This window comes from Poromitra crassiceps, assembly GCF_964638095.1.
Source record: "Poromitra crassiceps genome assembly, chromosome: 5".
Classification (NCBI taxonomy): Eukaryota; Metazoa; Chordata; class Actinopteri; order Beryciformes; family Melamphaidae; genus Poromitra; species Poromitra crassiceps.
In genome coordinates this window covers 9,674,646-9,692,346 of record NC_139642.1, presented here as the reverse complement: position 1 = coordinate 9,692,346, position 17,701 = coordinate 9,674,646, and the positions used below count along the sequence as shown (strand labels likewise).

At 48.0% G+C, this 17,701-nt stretch overlaps 1 protein-coding gene across 2 annotated transcripts; it reads right to left on the bottom strand.

The window, feature by feature from the left end:
- Positions 1–2,111: 2,111 nt before the first annotated feature.
- LOC310777622 (uncharacterized protein) lies at positions 2,112–7,454 on the bottom strand. Of its 2 annotated transcripts, none has more exons than XM_083637996.1 (6): positions 7,391–7,454; positions 5,705–5,820; positions 5,453–5,597; positions 4,955–5,054; positions 3,699–3,827; positions 2,112–2,547 (listed from the first exon to the last, which is right to left on the bottom strand). In XM_083637996.1, the coding sequence occupies exons 4-6, from the start codon at positions 5,042–5,044 to the stop codon at positions 2,209–2,211; spliced, it is 558 nt and encodes a 185-aa protein (XP_083494122.1). In that variant the 5' UTR covers positions 5,045–5,054; positions 5,453–5,597; positions 5,705–5,820; positions 7,391–7,454; the 3' UTR covers positions 2,112–2,208. The 2 variants fall into 2 exon arrangements, with proteins under 2 accessions (XP_083494122.1, XP_083494123.1); XM_083637997.1 differs by having other exon boundaries at positions 5,453–5,569.
- Between the last annotated feature and the right edge of the window lie 10,247 nt (positions 7,455–17,701).

The window sequence follows — 17,701 nt, the reverse complement described above, 5'->3', positions numbered from 1 at the left end:
TTAACTCTCCATCAATGTTAGAAGTGGTTAACACTGAGTGTTAATTTAAAGCTTACTCTCACCAGTGTGAATACAAATTAACTCTTATTGTATTTACTCCTTGTGGGAGTTATTCCAAGTGTTGATTTTTAATTAACTCCTGTCAGTGTATATCTAAATCTACTACTATACTTTAAAATTTGCATGTAATGTGAAAAAACAAACAAACACAATTCATTATGTCAATGTCTTCATTTATTGAAAAGCAAAAGTAGAAGATACCAACTTATCATCTGTCTGAATCAAATAACAAAGGCATATTGCGCAATAAGCACCAAGACTGTATGGCATTCATTTCCAAATCATTACTTCCATCCAACAACTTTACTCTTGGTGGACGGTTTGGCTGCTGGTTGTAAACAGTCAAAAGCATGTATTCTACCAGCCAGTTGTTCAGCATTTAGGAAGTTGCCCTGAATGTACTGCAGAAAAAGTTTCAGCTCAAACGGAGGGACCCCCTCTAAAACAGCATGCATTATGTCTACAGAAAAACTGTTGGCTGTGTGGAATTACTAAAGTGAATTTAACAGACAAGTGTGTTTCACACAATATACATAGTGTAGGATCTGTTTGCATAGTTTGACAGTGCTGTGTGTGCATATCGATAGTTCTTAGTACAACTTCCGGATCATCTTCAAACAATGCTTCTCAAGGAGACAGAAACGACAGCAACATCGAGCCCCAAATGACTCCACAAAGCCAAACAGACCATGCAAACCTATATTTTCCACAGTGACCTGAATAATAGTAGCACAAATCATGTGTTTAAACATGGGAATTTGAAGTCCCGCTCTTGAGCGAGTACTTTCAAATCATTAACAAGTGGCCTTAAAGGCCGGGTTTTCCGTGGGGAATATGAATATATATTAAATCTCACGCCCCTAAGGTTTTAGAATCCGTTGAAATTTTTGAAATTGGTTGTTTACAGCCTGAGATATCACCAGAAATCCACTCTGTGTGTGTGTGGGGGGGGGGGTGGTGGGGGGGGGGGGTGCGGGGACTCGAAATACTACATTTCCCACAATGCACTGGGCTCGCGTGGCCTTCGTTTCCATGCCCACCCCTCAGGCGTTTGGCTGATATCAAACTCCAGTAGGTGGCGGTAATGCACATATATGTTTGCCAACCGCCATAAAACTCAAAGAAGAAGAAGACATGGAGAGAAGACATGGAGAGAAGAAGAAATAAATCGAAAATAAATCGAAAATCAATTGCCTCCAAATTGCACCAAATGTAAACGGTAGTATATATGTCGGGAGATGTCTTCATAAAAATTTTTTCATGCATTTTAAGGCATTTTCGTAGGAGTTACGCGCATCTGATGTTGTAACTATTTTCTGTAAAAATGTGTAAAAACGGGTACATTGCTCAGCGTTGATTTCGTTACTTCAACCCACCTACTACTAGATGTAAAATTTGACGAGCTTTCCAATGCCGCCAGTCCCGTGTCGATTAGTGCTTCCGTTCCCGAGATAATGGTCTCTTTGCAAGGAACTATGGGAAGCTAATATTAGCTACAGCAGGCTAGGCGGTTGACAAGATGGCTGCGTTTTTGTTTTGGTCAAGGCCTCTGAAGGGGCGTGGAGGACCTCTAGAGGCGGGACCATGGCCAACAACAGTTGTAGTTCATAGGTGCACGACTTCCGCAAGGCGGACTTAGGCCAGATGACGCGAAACGCGTCGGCTGGCCCAAAAAATATGTGAGAGATGCTTGATATCTCTGGCAGTGAATATCCAATTTCAAAAATTTCAACGGATTCGAAAACCTTAGGGGCGTGAGATTTAATATATATTCATATTCCCCACGGAAAACCCATCCTTTAAGTATCAAATTAAACCATAACACTCTATGTCCTGTGCATGGAATAGAGCACACAAATGAATATTCGTCTTTGACAACAGTCCAGATGTTACGGCTGTCTCATCTACATTAGCAGTCACCACCTCTCCTAGATCATCTAGGTCTACACTGCTTAAATTAACATCAGTGTCAATCTGTTGGTCAACAGTCTGTATGTTTGGTGTTTAAATGTTTCCTAAAACCAGAAAAAGTACCAAACAGTCACACGGCCGCATCCAGTCTGAACACATTGAAGGCAAAGATTTCTTCCATCCAAATAACCATGAACTAACCGGAAATGCCTAACAAGCGCATTTGAACTAGTTAACTCAGCATGACAAACAGAACACTTCATTCCTAAGCAGCCTTGCCCGGACTTCAGCAACACGGGAACTCTGCTTGACTTCGCAAACATCAACATTGTACACTGTGGTCTGGATGAATGTGAACATGTTGTGGAGCATGGTGTTGTCTGTTGTGCCAAAGACAAAATGTGCCTCAAACAGTTCATCCACAGCAGCAAGGGAAGAGGTTGACCTGTAAGGTGTGTCATTCTTGTCAAGGATGATGAAGAACTGGCGGATTGCATTCTTCTGAGGTCCAACAGCCAGGAGATAGGGTTGAGCACTAGTGATGGCATCAAGATGCTCTTGGATGTTTGTTCCGGTCTGAGAAGACAAACAACACAAACAGACGATTAGAATTACATGGTTGTAATATCAGTGTTATGCCGTGGAGTGCCGTCTCTCACCAGGGACAGCGCGCCCCTTAACCAGCAGACCTTGCTGTCACTGCTCCTTGGCCAGGGCTGTGGACTGGCCTGACTGGCTCCCAGGTTGAAAGCTGTAACAGAAGCTCACGCTTCAGCCTGGGAGGCAGCAGAGCGTAGCCAGCTTTCTGGGTCCCACCACGACGGGGACGGACTGTCTACAGTGCAGCTGCGGTCAGAGAGAGAGACATGTATGGCGATTTGTCTGGGATGCATGTTGTGGCGAGCCGATTGCATATTCCTTTGCATCTTCATTAAGTTTGCATGTTATTAGCGCAGAGCCCAGACATTAAATGGAAAAAAACAAAATGCTGATTTATTTTGAACCTGATCTCACACATACCTGAAAACTGTAAACAGTTTAGCAGCCATTCATTTTCTTGGACAGTTATTGAGTTGATTTGAGTTAAAGTTGCTGCTTGTGTTGTCATTTGTGCATGAATGAAATCACTGGCATCAACTTTGACCTCAAATCAACTAAATAACTGTAAAAGTAAATGAAAGCCTGCAAAATGGTTTACGTTTTTCAGATGTGTGAGACCATGTGCAAAATAAATCAGCATTGTCTTTCGTTTAAGTTCTCCTTTCCTATAAGAACCATCCTAACATAATGTCCACGTGATCTCACATCTTGTTTCGCTCTAGGTATAGTCACATATAGGATACACAGAGATTTCCTAAAATTCCAATGCAACTCAGGGTCTCTGCTGGCCAAACAGTATGGTTTCTGGAAGCAATGAGCATTAACAATAGTAAGGGTAAACACAGCCATAAGTGTAGTTAAGGCTGAAATGGACTCAATAACAATTAACCAACAAGAGTGTGCACCAGGGGAGTTTCTCAGTGGAAAATACATTTTCGCCGTTCGACTTGATTTGGTAACGCTGATTGGCTGAAGGAGTTGTCTGTCAAGGCAAGTACTCCCTCCCACTGAAATCACTGAGTGGCTGGAAGTCCAGACTGATACGTAAGCGAAACAGAATTTGAGGTCACGTGATCAGGATGTTTTTTTTTTTACCAGGCTATCATAAATTAGGGAAAAGTACAAACCTTCTTGAAGAGCACAAGATGTTTCTCTGCTTGGGATGCCGACACCTTTCCTGGTCTCTTCTGACCCTGGGCAGTGGGTGGAATCATCAGGTGTAACAGCAGTAAAACTGATGAGGTCACTGTCCCAACCTGTAACAACACAAGTTTGAAACACTTGAATTAATTTCTGTGGCCCTTCAACAAAATTCAGTGCATGTGCAATGTCAGCAGCATTTTTACAAAATACAGAAGATGTAGCAGTTCTATATCATCACAAGAAGGTCTTCCACTATTTTTTTATACAATATCTCAATCCAGCTTTAACACATTCACTGCCAACAGTTTTTTTTTTACTGTAGGTAGCTTCTGCCAAGGAGTTTTTTGAGGATTCTGGCTCATCTTTCAAGAGCCGAGGATTATTTTCTGCTAGGAGTTTGTGAACACAAAATATCTCAAAAGAACTAATAGAATGTGTGCTTTCTCTGTCTAAAAGAGTTAGTTTGTAGAGTTAGTAGTTATGTAGGCATTAGCAGTTGAATACAGCATGGTTTCAGCGTCTGAAAAGGAAAGCTCAGATAATTGCATTTTTGTGAAATTCGATAGAACAGGCAGAACAGTCACTTTAACCATTTATTTTTTTTATCCGCCATCCGAAAAAAAAATCATCGCACACAGAAAACCTTGCACACTGGTCCGATGCCTTTTATTATTATGTTCGTTGTTCTATTAGCAATACGAAAAAATAGTCCTCTCCTGTATCCACGTTACAATGTGACTGACAGATAGCAGCAGCAGCTGATCTGCAGCAGGCAGCAGTGACGTGGACTGCAGCTGGTCAGGGAAGAGGGGCCAGTGAGGTGAAGCGAGCCGCTCAGACTGGAGTGGACTCCAGCTGAGCGGGACTCTGCAACGTACCCTGCCCCTCCGTGTGTGACAAACTAAAATTTCCACAATGAGGAGGACATGCTGGCGTGTGTTTCCTTTTGGCTGCTTGGGGTGCGCACACGTCACGTGAATGCGTGCATCGTGCAGCTGCAGGTAATTAACCAAACAAAAAAAGGGGAAAGCCGAACGGCGCACAGTATGTGGACTGACCGGCGCCGGTCACCGGTCGAGGCCGATTAGCTGAAAATCGGCCATTTCCGGTCACGTGCTGATTGATCGGTGCATCCCTATTTTCAGTTACTTGGATTAGACCAACTTTTTAGAAGAAACTCAGTAAATTATCTCGTCACCGTTTCGTTCCATACATGTTTCTACTATTATTACAGTGTTACCTCCAAATGCTGTTTGTCTGTCTTTAGTCCTGCATCTCTGAATCGTTTTAATCCTCCAAGCAAGGTACCCAGCGCCACTCTCGCCATCATAGAAATGCTCCTTGGAGGGTGAAAGGACAACACAGACACTTCATTAAAGAGACAGCTCACCCTTAAATCCAAAATACATATTTTTCATGAAATCTGTAGTGCTATTTATGCATTGTTTTGTGTTAGATGTATGAGTTTGGGAGATATTGGCCATAGAGATGTCTGCCTTCTCTCCAATGCAAGAACTGGATGGTACTCGGCTTGTGGTGTTCAAAGCACCAAAAAATAAACAAAACCTCTTGTGTGTCTTTCCAGAAATCATGACCCCAAGATAATCCACAGTCCTCATTGTGAGCAGTTTCATGAGTATCCGGGTCATGATTTCTGGAAAGAGATATTGCTGCTAAAACAATGGTGCAATTTTTACTGGGGTCCGTCCGTACAAAACAAGCATGTTTGTCAACTTACTTGCTTGGCTTCTGTATCCAGCCTCTGGCGTTTTCTGGAAGGGCTCTCTGAAAGGTTGACTATCCGGGAGTCCAACGAATCAAGGGGTGATCGCTGGGACGCTCAGGAGAGGCTACCCTGGAGACAGATTATACCGTGGAGACAGCTAACCATGATTGGAGAAAAAAACATTATGTACAGTTCCTTCATAAACCCACCCCTTATCTAATGAACATAAGCTTCACATGACAAATAACTGCAAAAGAAACAAACCTGTTTCATATTTGATGTTTAGCACCCCAGTTGATATTCATCATCCAACTCAGTCCCCGAAGTGTGGAAAACTTTGACACCCTCTGTTACAGCTGGGACACCAAACTTTGCAAATGCTGAAAACAGGCACAAAAGCTTGTGTAAACAGAAAGGTCATTGATATATCTAATGAGTCCACATTAGTCTACTAACTAATATTCAATGAAACTGGAATTACCGTAAAAGGCTCAAACAAACACTATAAGAGAAATAAAATTACTGCATTTTAAGTAATGCATGCAGCCAAAAACCTCATCGCCAAGTTTCACTTTAAGCAACATGCTCCCTGCAGAGAGGAATGTGATCAGCACAACATTCCTCATGTTAAAAACTGCATTAATTTGCAATATAACAAGCTCATACATTTCAACAGAACAGCCCTGGTCAACTTTTAGGTGACTTATGTTCATTTTATTAGAGAATAAGGTTGTTTAAAGCCACCAAACAGCTGACAAAGTATCAGCTATTTTGCAGAAATGACCAGTAAGGTTGAATTCTACTTCATGTTTAACCATGCAATCTTGCTGAAGGTGCCACATCATGTTTCTCTACCTGCGTTGACAATGCTTGTGATTCCATCAGACTTTTCACAGCACGATTCAGAAGCTAAAATAGTGTAACGTCCTCTTGGGAGCTGCGTGTTTACGTCTCAAAGCATCGTGGATGACTGAACACCACTCGTTCTGGCTCTGATTGTGACCAGCCTGCTAACGTTAGCGTTGATCAGTGTCAAGCTACATGGAGTTAACTACAGACACAGTCAGATTTGCCCCGAGCAATTTTCAAAGTAAGGCACCAATTTAAGTGGACTCCCCGACGAATCTGATAGTTTATCACATCAGTAACGTTACATCAGCGTCATGACGGTGAATATAAAGCAGCAATATCACACAGCCTGTCGCAGCCTCGCTGGCCTGAATGTATAGATTACCCCAGCAGTGCATACGAGACTCCACTCCTCCGTCGAGGCAAACAACAAGCGCCCAGCAGCCGCGGAACGCCAACAGGTGCTTCTTATTCACCTAATCACAGACTCTTCTCCGGCTGGATCAGCCCACCCGCTACGTCAGTGACCACACTAGTGGTGTATCCCTACGTCACCCCACTAGGCTACAATATAGACACGAAAATAATTATAGGCAGGCTGCCTTGGATGCAAAATCATTTTAATCCTTGAAATAATGTGATTGCTGACTCATAACGTTGAGGAAACATGTAGAATACGACTCAGCAATTTTCAAAGTAAAAGACTACTGCTGCTAGCGCTAGTCAGCCAGGTAGCCTAATGCTAGGCCGGGGTGGACAAAAAAGGTCCATTTTGCACCCTATAACATTACTGGACTCAGTGGACGTTACATAAATAATACAATAACTCAGCCAACAACATTTACATTAGGTTACCTCTTGCTGATATTGTCCAGTTTGATGTTAGTGTTAAGGTTAGCTGACGCTAATTAGCTAACACTAGCGTTAGCTTGCTGCCCGCGCACATTTAAGCTGCACAACTCATACTAGTTAGTTAGCCCGTTGAAATTCGGAATTTTAAGATACAAAACCAACTGAAGTATGGTGAGCAACAACATTAAGTTATTCTAACATGCTGCTTCTGTTGAAATGACAAATAATGTGTTTAGGGAATGAACTTACCGAGGTCTTCCTGGGCTTTTGCGTGGAAGAAAATGGCGGTCCTGCAATGTGGAGAGTAGCAGAAGGTGGGCAGGGCTTCCCAGTGTAATTAAAAGCTGACTATGGAAATGTACTCCAACACTAGGCGGTATTTTACTCCACTGTTGTTAAAATAACTCCCAAAGTGTCTAACAATTTTGACACAGCACTTTTAACACTAGGGATTTTGCTGTGTAGGCTTGTGGACCCCAGGAAGAATAGCTCCTTGCTTAGCTGTAGCTAACGGTGATTAAAACTTAAAATAGTTGTGGTGTTTATTGGTGCTGATTGGCTTATTGTTAGTGCTCCCTGGCTTATTGTTAGTGTTATTGGTGCTGATTGGCTTATTGTTAGTGCTCCCTGGCTTATTGTTAGTGCTCCCTGGCTTATTGTTAGTGCTGATTGGCTTATTGTTAGTGCTCCCTGGCTTATTGTTAGTGCTCCCTGGCTTATTGTTAGTGCTGATTGGCTTATTGTTAGTGCTCCCTGGCTTATTGTTAGTGCTGATTGGCTTATTGTTAGTGCTCCCTGGCTTATTGTTAGTGCTCCCTGGCTTATTGTTAGTGCTCCCTGGCTTATTGTTAGTGCTCCCTGGCTTATTGTTAGTGCTCCCTGGCTTATTGTTAGTGCTCCCTGGCTTATTGTTAGTGCTCCCTGGCTCAATGGACTGAAACAAATGTCAACATGAGAAATGTCTGTTGCATGTCACGATGCCAGAGCAGAAGCAACCAATGCTGTGGAGTGGGGGCGGAGTCAAAGGTCTGTTACCCAGGCAACCGATGTGCTACAGTCTAAGATAACGCTGCCACATGTAATGTAGCCAGTTTCATTCATGCCCGAGGCAGTGATCAGATCCTGGAGGACGCTTTCTTCTTCTGCTGCTTCAAACACAAAGCACAGCTGTGAGTGCTGAGGGTTCACACAGAGATCCAGCAGGACTCCTGCTCAACTAAACGCCCCAAGCACAGCAGGCGGGTGTAGGAGAGGTGTGAGGGTCAGGTGTGTGTAGGAGAGGTCTGAGCGTCAGGTGGGTGTAGGAGAGGTCTGAGCATCAGGTGGGTGTAGGAGAGGTGTGAGCGTCAGGTGGGTGTAGGAGAGGTCAGGTGGGTGTAGGAGAGGTGTGAGCATCAGGTGGGTGTAGGAGAGGTGTGAGCGTCAGGTGGGTGTAGGAGAGGTGTGAGCGTCAGGTGGGTGTAGGAGAGGTCTGAGTGTCAGGTGGGTGTAGGAGAGGTCTGAGTGTCAGGTGGGTGTAAGAGAGGTCTGAGTGTCAGGTGGGTGTAAGAGAGGTCTGAGTGTCAGGTGGGTGTAGGAGAGGTGTGAGCGTCAGGTGGGTGTAGGAGAGGTGTGAGCGTCAGGTGGGTGTAGGAGAGGTGTGAGCGTCAGGTGGGTGTAGGAGAGGTGTGAGCGTCAGGTGGGTGTAGGAGAGGTGTGAGCGTCAGGTGGGTGTAGGAGAGGTGTGAGCATCAGGCGGGTGTAGGAGAGGTGTGAGCGTCAGGTGGGTGTAGGAGAGGTGTGAGCGTCAGGTGGGTGTAGGAGAGGTGTGAGCGTCAGGCGGGTGTAGGAGAGGTGTGAGCGTCAGGTGGGTGTAGGAGAGGTGTGAGGGTCAGGTGGGTGTAGGAGAGGTGTGAGCGTCAGGTGGGTGTAGGAGAGGTGTGAGGGTCAGGTGGGTGTAGGAGAGGTGTGAGCGTCAGGTGGGTGTAGGAGAGGTGTGAGCGTCAGGTGGGTGTAGGAGAGGTGTGAGGGTCAGGTGGGTGTAGGAGAGGTGTGAGCGTCAGGTGGGTGTAGGAGAGGTCTGAGCGTCAGGCGGGTGTAGGAGAGGTGTGAGCGTCAGGCGGGTGTAGGAGAGGTGTGAGCGTCAGGCGGGTGTAGGAGAGGTGTGAGCATCAGGTGGGTGTAGGAGAGGTGTGAGCGTCAGGTGGGTGTAGGAGAGGTGTGAGCGTCAGGTGGGTGTAGGAGAGGTGTGAGCGTCAGTCAGGTGGGTGTAGGAGAGGTCAGGTGGGTGTAGGAGAGGTGTGAGCGTCAGTCAGGTGGGTGTAGGAGAGGTCAGGCGGGTGTAGGAGAGGTGTGAGCGTCAGGTGGGTGTAGGAGAGGTGTGAGCGTCAGGTGGGTGTAGGAGAGGTGTGAGCGTCAGGTGGGTGTAGGAGAGGTGTGAGCGTCAGGTGGGTGTAGGAGAGGTGTGAGCGTCAGGTGGGTGTAGGAGAGGTGTGAGCGTCAGGTGGGTGTAGGAGAGGTGTGAGCGTCAGGTGGGTGTAGGAGAGGTGTGAGCGTCAGGTGGGTGTAGGAGAGGTCAGGTGGGTGTAGGAGAGGTGTGAGCGTCAGGTGGGTGTAGGAGAGGTCAGGTGGGTGTAGGAGAGGTGTGAGCGTCAGGTGGGTGTAGGAGAGGTCAGGTGGGTGTAGGAGAGGTGTGAGGGTCAGGTGGGTGTAGGAGAGGTGTGAGGGTCAGGTGGGTGTAGGAGAGGTCAGGTGGGTGTAGGAGAGGTGTGAGCGTCAGGTGGGTGTAGGAGAGGTGTGAGTGTCAGGCGGGTGTAGGAGAGGTGTGAGCGTCAGGTGGGTGTAGGAGAGGTCAGGTGGGTGTAGGAGAGGTGTGAGCGTCAGGTGGGTGTAGGAGAGGTGTGAGCGTCAGGCGGGTGTAGGAGAGGTGTGAGGGTCAGGCGGGTGTAGGAGAGGTGTGAGCGTCAGGCGGGTGTAGGAGAGGTGTGAGCGTCAGGCGGGTGTAGGAGAGGTGTGAGCGTCAGGTGGGTGTAGGAGAGGTGTGAGCGTCAGGCGGGTGTAGGAGAGGTGTGAGGGTCAGGTGGGTGTAGGAGAGGTGTGAGCGTCAGGTGGGTGTAGGAGAGGTGTGAGCGTCAGGCGGGTGTAGGAGAGGTGTGAGCGTCAGGCGGGTGTAGGAGAGGTGTGAGCGTCAGGTGGGTGTAGGAGAGGTGTGAGGGTCAGGTGGGTGTAGGAGAGGTCTGAGCGTCAGGCGGGTGTAGGAGAGGTGTGAGGGTCAGGTGGGTGTAGGAGAGGTCTGAGCGTCAGGCGGGTGTAGGAGAGGTCTGAGCATCAGGTGGGTGTAGGAGAGGTGTGAGTGTCAGGCGGGTGTAGGAGAGGTGAGCGTCAGGTGGGTGTAGGAGAGGTGTGAGTGTCAGGCGGGTGTAGGAGAGGTGTGAGGGTCAGGTGGGTGTAGGAGAGGTCTGAGCGTCAGGCGGGTGTAGGAGAGGTGTGAGGGTCAGGCGGGTGTAGGAGAGGTGTGAGCGTCAGGTGGGTGTAGGAGAGGTCTGAGGGTCAGGCGGGTGTAGGAGAGGTCTGAGGGTCAGGCGGGTGTAGGAGAGGTGTGAGCATCAGGTGGGTGTAGGAGAGGTCTGAGGGTCAGGTGGGTGTAGGAGAGGTGTGAGCGTCAGGTGGGTGTAGGAGAGGTGTGAGCGTCAGGTGGGTGTAGGAGAGGTCTGAGCGTCAGGCGGGTGTAGATTCAAGATTCAAGATTTTTATTGTCACTCCATGGTACAAGTATCACGTGTGAAATTCTTGTGCTGTGGACTCCGTTTACAACATAGTGCAAATAGTACAAATATAACGAATATAACAGGGCATATGGGTGCAAAAACAACAATAACAATAAAATCAACAAGAGACACAACAAGCATAAGGCAGTATAGTGATAAGACAAGTCAGAGACAGTGGCATATTCACTGTACATAGGTGCACGTGTCGGGTGCATACTTTAGACGTGCTTAAACATTTTAAATTCTGCGTATTTGACATACAGGTGCAAATAACATATTCCTTATTAAACATACAATTAAACTCGGCATTTTAAATTCGGCGTATTTGACATACAGGTGCAAATAGCATATTCCTTATTAAACATACAATTAAACGTTAGACATACGTAGTGGTAGCAGCTACAGTACGGTACAGTGCGGCTACTACACTATTTGTGTATGTTAACTCATTCACTGCCAATATCTGACTGGCATTTTTGGCACAGGCCAAGTATTTCCATAATGTTTGGTCATCTTTCAAGACCCACAGTAAATTCTGTACTAGGACTACAGTGATGTCCAATACCTCGAAATGAAGATCTAAGTCTCTACTTTCACCCCCAAAAAGAAAGTTAGCTTTTAGCATGTTCTGTACTCTACTTATAACCCTTTTTATACACCCCATGTTCATCAAAAAAGCCTGTCTGGGAAGAGAAAAGGGAGAAAAAAGCATTTTTGTAAAAGGGCACAATCTCAGGCATAACTCACTCTCAATTCTTTTATTTTGAACTGTATTGACATCAGACATGTAAATATTATTCGTTAGGACACAAATGACAAAAAAAAAATATATATATATATATATATATACACACATGAAGTGCTTTTTTTTTTACATTCAACAATACAGTTTACTCGGTGTGAGTGTGCAGACAGACAGACAGACAGACAGACAGACAGACAGACACACCGACAGACAGACAGACAGACAGACAGACAGACAGACAGACAGACAGACAGACAGACACACACACACACACACACACACACACACACACACACACACACACACACACACACACACACACACACACACACACACACGATCCCCCTTTTAGATTTCTAACCCAACATAGGATAAGCAATAACCACGCCCTGTGGCGCTGGGATTGGCCAGGAGCAACACTGGAGGGCACGCAGCCCAGCGATTTCATAACTGAAGAGCTCTTGAGAAGGACAGCGGGCTGCTGTGAGTGCCTTCTGCCCGCTGCTGCCTAGCTGTTCCTGTGTTTATTTTTGATTTGTTCTGGTACACCCGTCTCCCTATCAACTCTGCTATTTGATCGTTCCCGTTTTCCCCTCGGCTATTCAACACGTCCTCACCGCCCTCGCAAACTGATCGATCATTTCCTCATTCCTCCGATGATCAAACACATCTCTTGATTACTTTCTCCCGTTTTCTCCTGGCTGGCACAGAGGAAGGCGACTCCAGCTCGTGCCGAGGGCGTTTCAATTGCGTTTCTCCTGTCTGCACAAGGAAGCGTTACCCGTTCTCTGCTTTTCCTCTTGCTAGATTTCAAAACAACAGCTGCGGTATGTGTTTGATCGCGTGCTGTCGGCTACCCTTTGAAGGCAGGGACCTGTGTCTGTGTGACAGGCTGGGCAAGTGTTTGCTGCAGGCGCTGCACCAATAAAAACAAAAACACGTCAAACACGTCCTTGGCGGGGAAGGCCATTGCTGATAACACGTCAAAGACGTCATTGGCGGTGAATGAGTTAAGGAGTCTCGTGGCCTGCGGGAAGAAACTGTTCCTCAAGCGATTTGTGCGTGCTTTCGGAACCCTGTATCTTCTCCCTGAGGGTAGCAGGGAGAACAGGCTGTTGTGGGGATGGTTTGTGTCTTTGATGATCTTCAGGGACCTCCTGAGGCACCGCTGTTTATACAGTTCATGCAGATCTGGCAACTCACATTCTGTTACGTGCTGTGCCGCGCGTCTCACTCTCCGTAGCGCCCTGCGGTCCATGGTGGTACAGTTCCCGTACCAGGTGGTGAAGCCGCCAGTCAGCAGGCTTTCAATGGTGCCTCTGTAGAAGTCCCTGAGGATTTCTTTCCTTAGCCCGAATTTCTTCAGGCGCTTGAGTCCGTGTATTCGCTGTTGGGCCTTTTTGACGACAGTGGCGGTGTGGCCGGCCCATGTCAGGTCCTGGTGGATATTGACTCCCAGGTACTTAAAGCTGTCCACCCTTTCCACCACTGTGCCGTTGATGGTGATTGGGGGGTGTGCGCCCCCCCCCCTCCTGTAGTCTACAATGATCTCCTTGGTCTTGGAGACGTTCAGAGAGAGGTGGTTGTCCTGGCACCATTGTTCCAGGGCCCCCACCTCCTCTCTGTAGGCCGTCTCGTCGCTCCCCGAGATCAGCCCCACGACTGCTGTGTCGTCTGCAAACTTCACGATGGTGTTAGAGGTTTGAGTCGCCACGCAGTCGTGGGTGTAGAGGTCATACCAGAAGGGGCTGGAGACGCACCCCTGGGGCGCTCCTATGCTGATGGTCAGTGGGGAGGAGGTGAGGTTGCCCACCCTCACCACCTGGCGGCGGTCTGTCAGGAAATCCAGGATCCAGTCGCACATTGCTGTGTTAAGTCCCAGGTCCTTGAGCTTGCATACCAGCCTGGAGGGTACTATGGTGTTGAATGCTGAGCTGTAGTCCACGAACAGCATTCTTACGTAAGTGTCCTTCCCCTCCAGGTGGGACAGGGCGGTGTGGAGCACGTGTGCTACTGCATCCGCTGTGCTCCTGTTGGGCCGGTATGCGAATTGTAGCGGGTCGTGGTCCGGGGGGAGTGTGGGGCGGATCTTTGATATAGGAGTAGTGTAGGAGTGTAGGAGAGGTCTGAGCGTCAGGCGGGTGTAGGAGAGGTGTGAGGGTCAGGCGGGTGTAGGAGAGGTCTGAGTGTCAGGCGGGTGTAGGAGAGGTGTGAGGGTCAGGTGGGTGTAGGAGAGGTGTGAGCATCAGGTGGGTGTAAGAGAGGTCTGAGTGTCAGGTGGGTGTAGGAGAGGTGTGAGGGTCAGGTGGGTGTAGGAGAGGTGTGAGGGTCAGGCGGGTGTAGGAGAGGTGTGAGCGTCAGGCGGGTGTAGGAGAGGTGTGAGCGTCAGGCGGGTGTAGGAGAGGTGTGAGGGTCAGGCGGGTGTAGGAGAGGTGTGAGCGTCAGGTGGGTGTAGGAGAGGTGTGAGCGTCAGGTGGGTGTAGGAGAGGTGTGAGCGTCAGGTGGGTGTAGGAGAGGTGTGAGGGTCAGGCGGGTGTAGGAGAGGTGTGAGCGTCAGGTGGGTGTAGGAGAGGTGTGAGCATCAGGTGGGTGTAGGAGAGGTGTGAGGGTCAGGTGGGTGTAGGAGAGGTGTGAGCGTCAGGCGGGTGTAGGAGAGGTGTGAGCGTCAGGTGGGTGTAGGAGAGGTGTGAGCATCAGGTGGGTGTAGGAGAGGTGTGAGGGTCAGGCGGGTGTAGGAGAGGTGTGAGCGTCAGGTGGGTGTAGGAGAGGTGTGAGCGTCAGGTGGGTGTAGGAGAGGTGTGAGGGTCAGGCGGGTGTAGGAGAGGTGTGAGCGTCAGGTGGGTGTAGGAGAGGTGTGAGCATCAGGTGGGTGTAGGAGAGGTCTGAGCGTCAGGCGGGTGTAGGAGAGGTGTGAGGGTCAGGTGGGTGTAGGAGAGGTGTGAGCGTCAGGTGGGTGTAGGAGAGGTCTGAGCGTCAGGCGGGTGTAGGAGAGGTCTGAGTGTCAGGTGGGTGTAGGAGAGGTCTGAGCGTCAGGCGGGTGTAGGAGAGGTGTGAGGGTCAGGTGGGTGTAGGAGAGGTGTGAGCGTCAGGTGGGTGTAGGAGAGGTCTGAGCGTCAGGCGGGTGTAGGAGAGGTGTGAGGGTCAGGCGGGTGTAGGAGAGGTCTGAGTGTCAGGTGGGTGTAGGAGAGGTGTGAGGGTCAGGTGGGTGTAGGAGAGGTGTGAGCATCAGGTGGGTGTAAGAGAGGTCTGAGCGTCAGGTGGGTGTAGGAGAGGTGTGAGGGTCAGGTGGGTGTAGGAGAGGTGTGAGCATCAGGCGGGTGTAGGAGAGGTGTGAGTGTCAGGTGGGTGTAGGAGAGGTGTGAGCATCAGGTGGGTGTAGGAGAGGTGTGAGCATCAGGCGGGTGTAGGAGAGGTCTGAGTGTCAGGTGGGTGTAGGAGAGGTGTGAGCATCAGGTGGGTGTAGGAGAGGTGTGAGGGTCAGGCGGGTGTAGGAGAGGTGTGAGCGTCAGGCGGGTGTAGGAGAGGTGTGAGCGTCAGGCGGGTGTAGGAGAGGTGTGAGGGTCAGGCGGGTGTAGGAGAGGTGTGAGCATCAGGTGGGTGTAGGAGAGGTGTGAGGGTCAGGCGGGTGTAGGAGAGGTGTGAGGGTCAGGCGGGTGTAGGAGAGGTGTGAGCGTCAGGCGGGTGTAGGAGAGGTGTGAGGGTCAGGCGGGTGTAGGAGAGGTGTGAGCGTCCACCGTTGAAAGGAAGAAGCTGCCATTTCCAATTTAAAATACTGTTGGCTCAAAGCAAGGGCTTAAAGTGTAACTAACCCCCAAAACACTTTTTTTCAGCTTTTAACCAATATATATGACTTTGGGGGTGATGTGTGAAGAATTCTGGTCAGAATTTCCACATTTGACACCAAACTGTTGCCATTTTACCATTTGTATCATTTTTCAGCAGCATAACTGGCATAAGCGCCCTCTAAGGGTCGAACACTGCTTTATTTTTTTTTCTCAAATGAATGGGAGATTTGGTACAACCTGACGTCAGGTTGTCCCCAAAGACTATGGGATTTCAAGATAATTACTCCCAGTGTTTCCCACAGGATTTTGAGAATTTGTGGTGGGGGACCGCAGACCCCCTAGGGGGGTGCGGGGGCATGCCCCCCCGCGAGAATTTTTTAAACATTTTAAAGTAAAATGCATGAATTTGATGTACTTTGAGAAAGCTTAAGAGCAAAATTAAAAGGCTAGATCTATGAAGAACATGTCATCATTACTGTGCTGTGGGTTTACAATGACAAACTAAATTTCTCCCTATAGGTCAGGGATACTCAACTTGCTTTGCCACTTTCGTGAAATGATAGAAGGCGAGGGGCCAGTTAATAAACAAACAATATACATTTTTCTGTAGCGGATTGTAGGTTTTTGGGGTGTCAGCCGGAGTTTAGGCTGACAGTGTTGTGCACACCGGATAGTTAGTTAGGTTAAGTTAGTTGGGTTAAGTACATACATAAGTGCCTGGGTAGCGAGCAGATGGCGGTATTTGACAATTTAACAGCTAAATCATAGATTATTGAAAGATATTCCATATTCCAGACTGAAAAGCTATAACAGAAGTATTGGCCAGAATGACATGAACATTTATTGGACACTTATTCAGCGGATATCTTGCATGTTGCGTTCAGGTGCACTGTAAAAAAAAAAAAAAAAAAAAACTTTTTTTTTTTTTTTTTTTTTTTTTTTTTTGGTCAACATCTTATTGTGGCGGTCCAAATATTATTGTGGCGGCCCGCCACAAATTCCTTTATGTATGGGAAACACTGACTCCCCTACCCCCCCTGTACCCTTTCGGCTCCTCAGAACTCCAAGCCTATTCTTATTGAAGTTTGCTCTTAAAATACTGAACCAAACGTCGTCAAAGTTGGCACTTAATTATAGTTAGTTTCCCGCTGAATGTGTCACTACTTTATTAATATCTTACCTGGATAAGCTCGAATGATGATGTTTATATTATCAGTCCGAGTTGGAAGCACTGTCTCCAGCCCAGCCAGGCGGGAGCGGGCGGGAGAGAGTCCTACTGTAACCTCATGCACTAGCACCAAGCTCCGGGCGCGCGCGCAGCAGCAGCAGCAGCAGCAGCAACAGCAGCAGCAGCAGCAGCAGCAGCAGCAGCTCTGTGCTCCACAGTCTGACATTTCCGCGGCTATCAGTCCGACTTGGAAGCACTTTCTCTCGGCCAGTCTGCTCTCTCATGCACCCGCGGGGGCGCGCGGCAGCAGCACACAGCAGCAGTGAGAGGCGGCGGCTTTCAACAGTCTGACATTTCAGCAAACAAATCTCGTCGCAGTTTAGCGGACATGTAAAATATAACGCTATACTACGACGTGACAATGTGACAAAGCTTCTCTAAACATATCGGCTAATATAATATCATCACTGTGTACAAGCAACGCCAACTTTTCTGGAAATCAAGTCAGCAGAGCAGAGCGACTGGCTCTGTCTGTGTGTGTGTGCTGCTCGGGGGGATTCGCATGGGAACAGTGTGAGGAGGAGAAGAGCTCTGCGCTGCCTCCTGCGCCCTGAGAGGAAAAATCAGAGGTGTTGTAACTTTCAACAAGAATCACGAAAAGCCCCAAAACGCAAATTAAAAACGGATTTCATTGCGCGGTTTATCTCTAGTTAGACGAGGGAATTACGTGGAGAAATCTCGCATTGTGTTACCCCAGAGCGAGAGGTTTGTCCTATTGTGGGTGTGCTGCTGTTAACGAGCCCATGTCACTTTGCTCTCGTAACGTAATTTGACACCCTGCCATAGAGATACATGCAGAAAAATAATTAAATTTCTAGTTCGCCACTGAATTACCAAATTGATATAACTTTAAACCATTTTCAGATTTTCTGTTTCCATACAGACCAACAGCGTTGGCTAGTTGTTGATATTTATAAAGATATTGCCCCTATCAAATAAATTATTTCTGAGGCAGTAGGCAAACTGTAATGGCGTCGATTTCCGAAAAAGAATCTTGACTTTAACACAGCCAAAGAGTCCAGTATAGACAAGAGCATATGTCATTTCTTGGTTTTT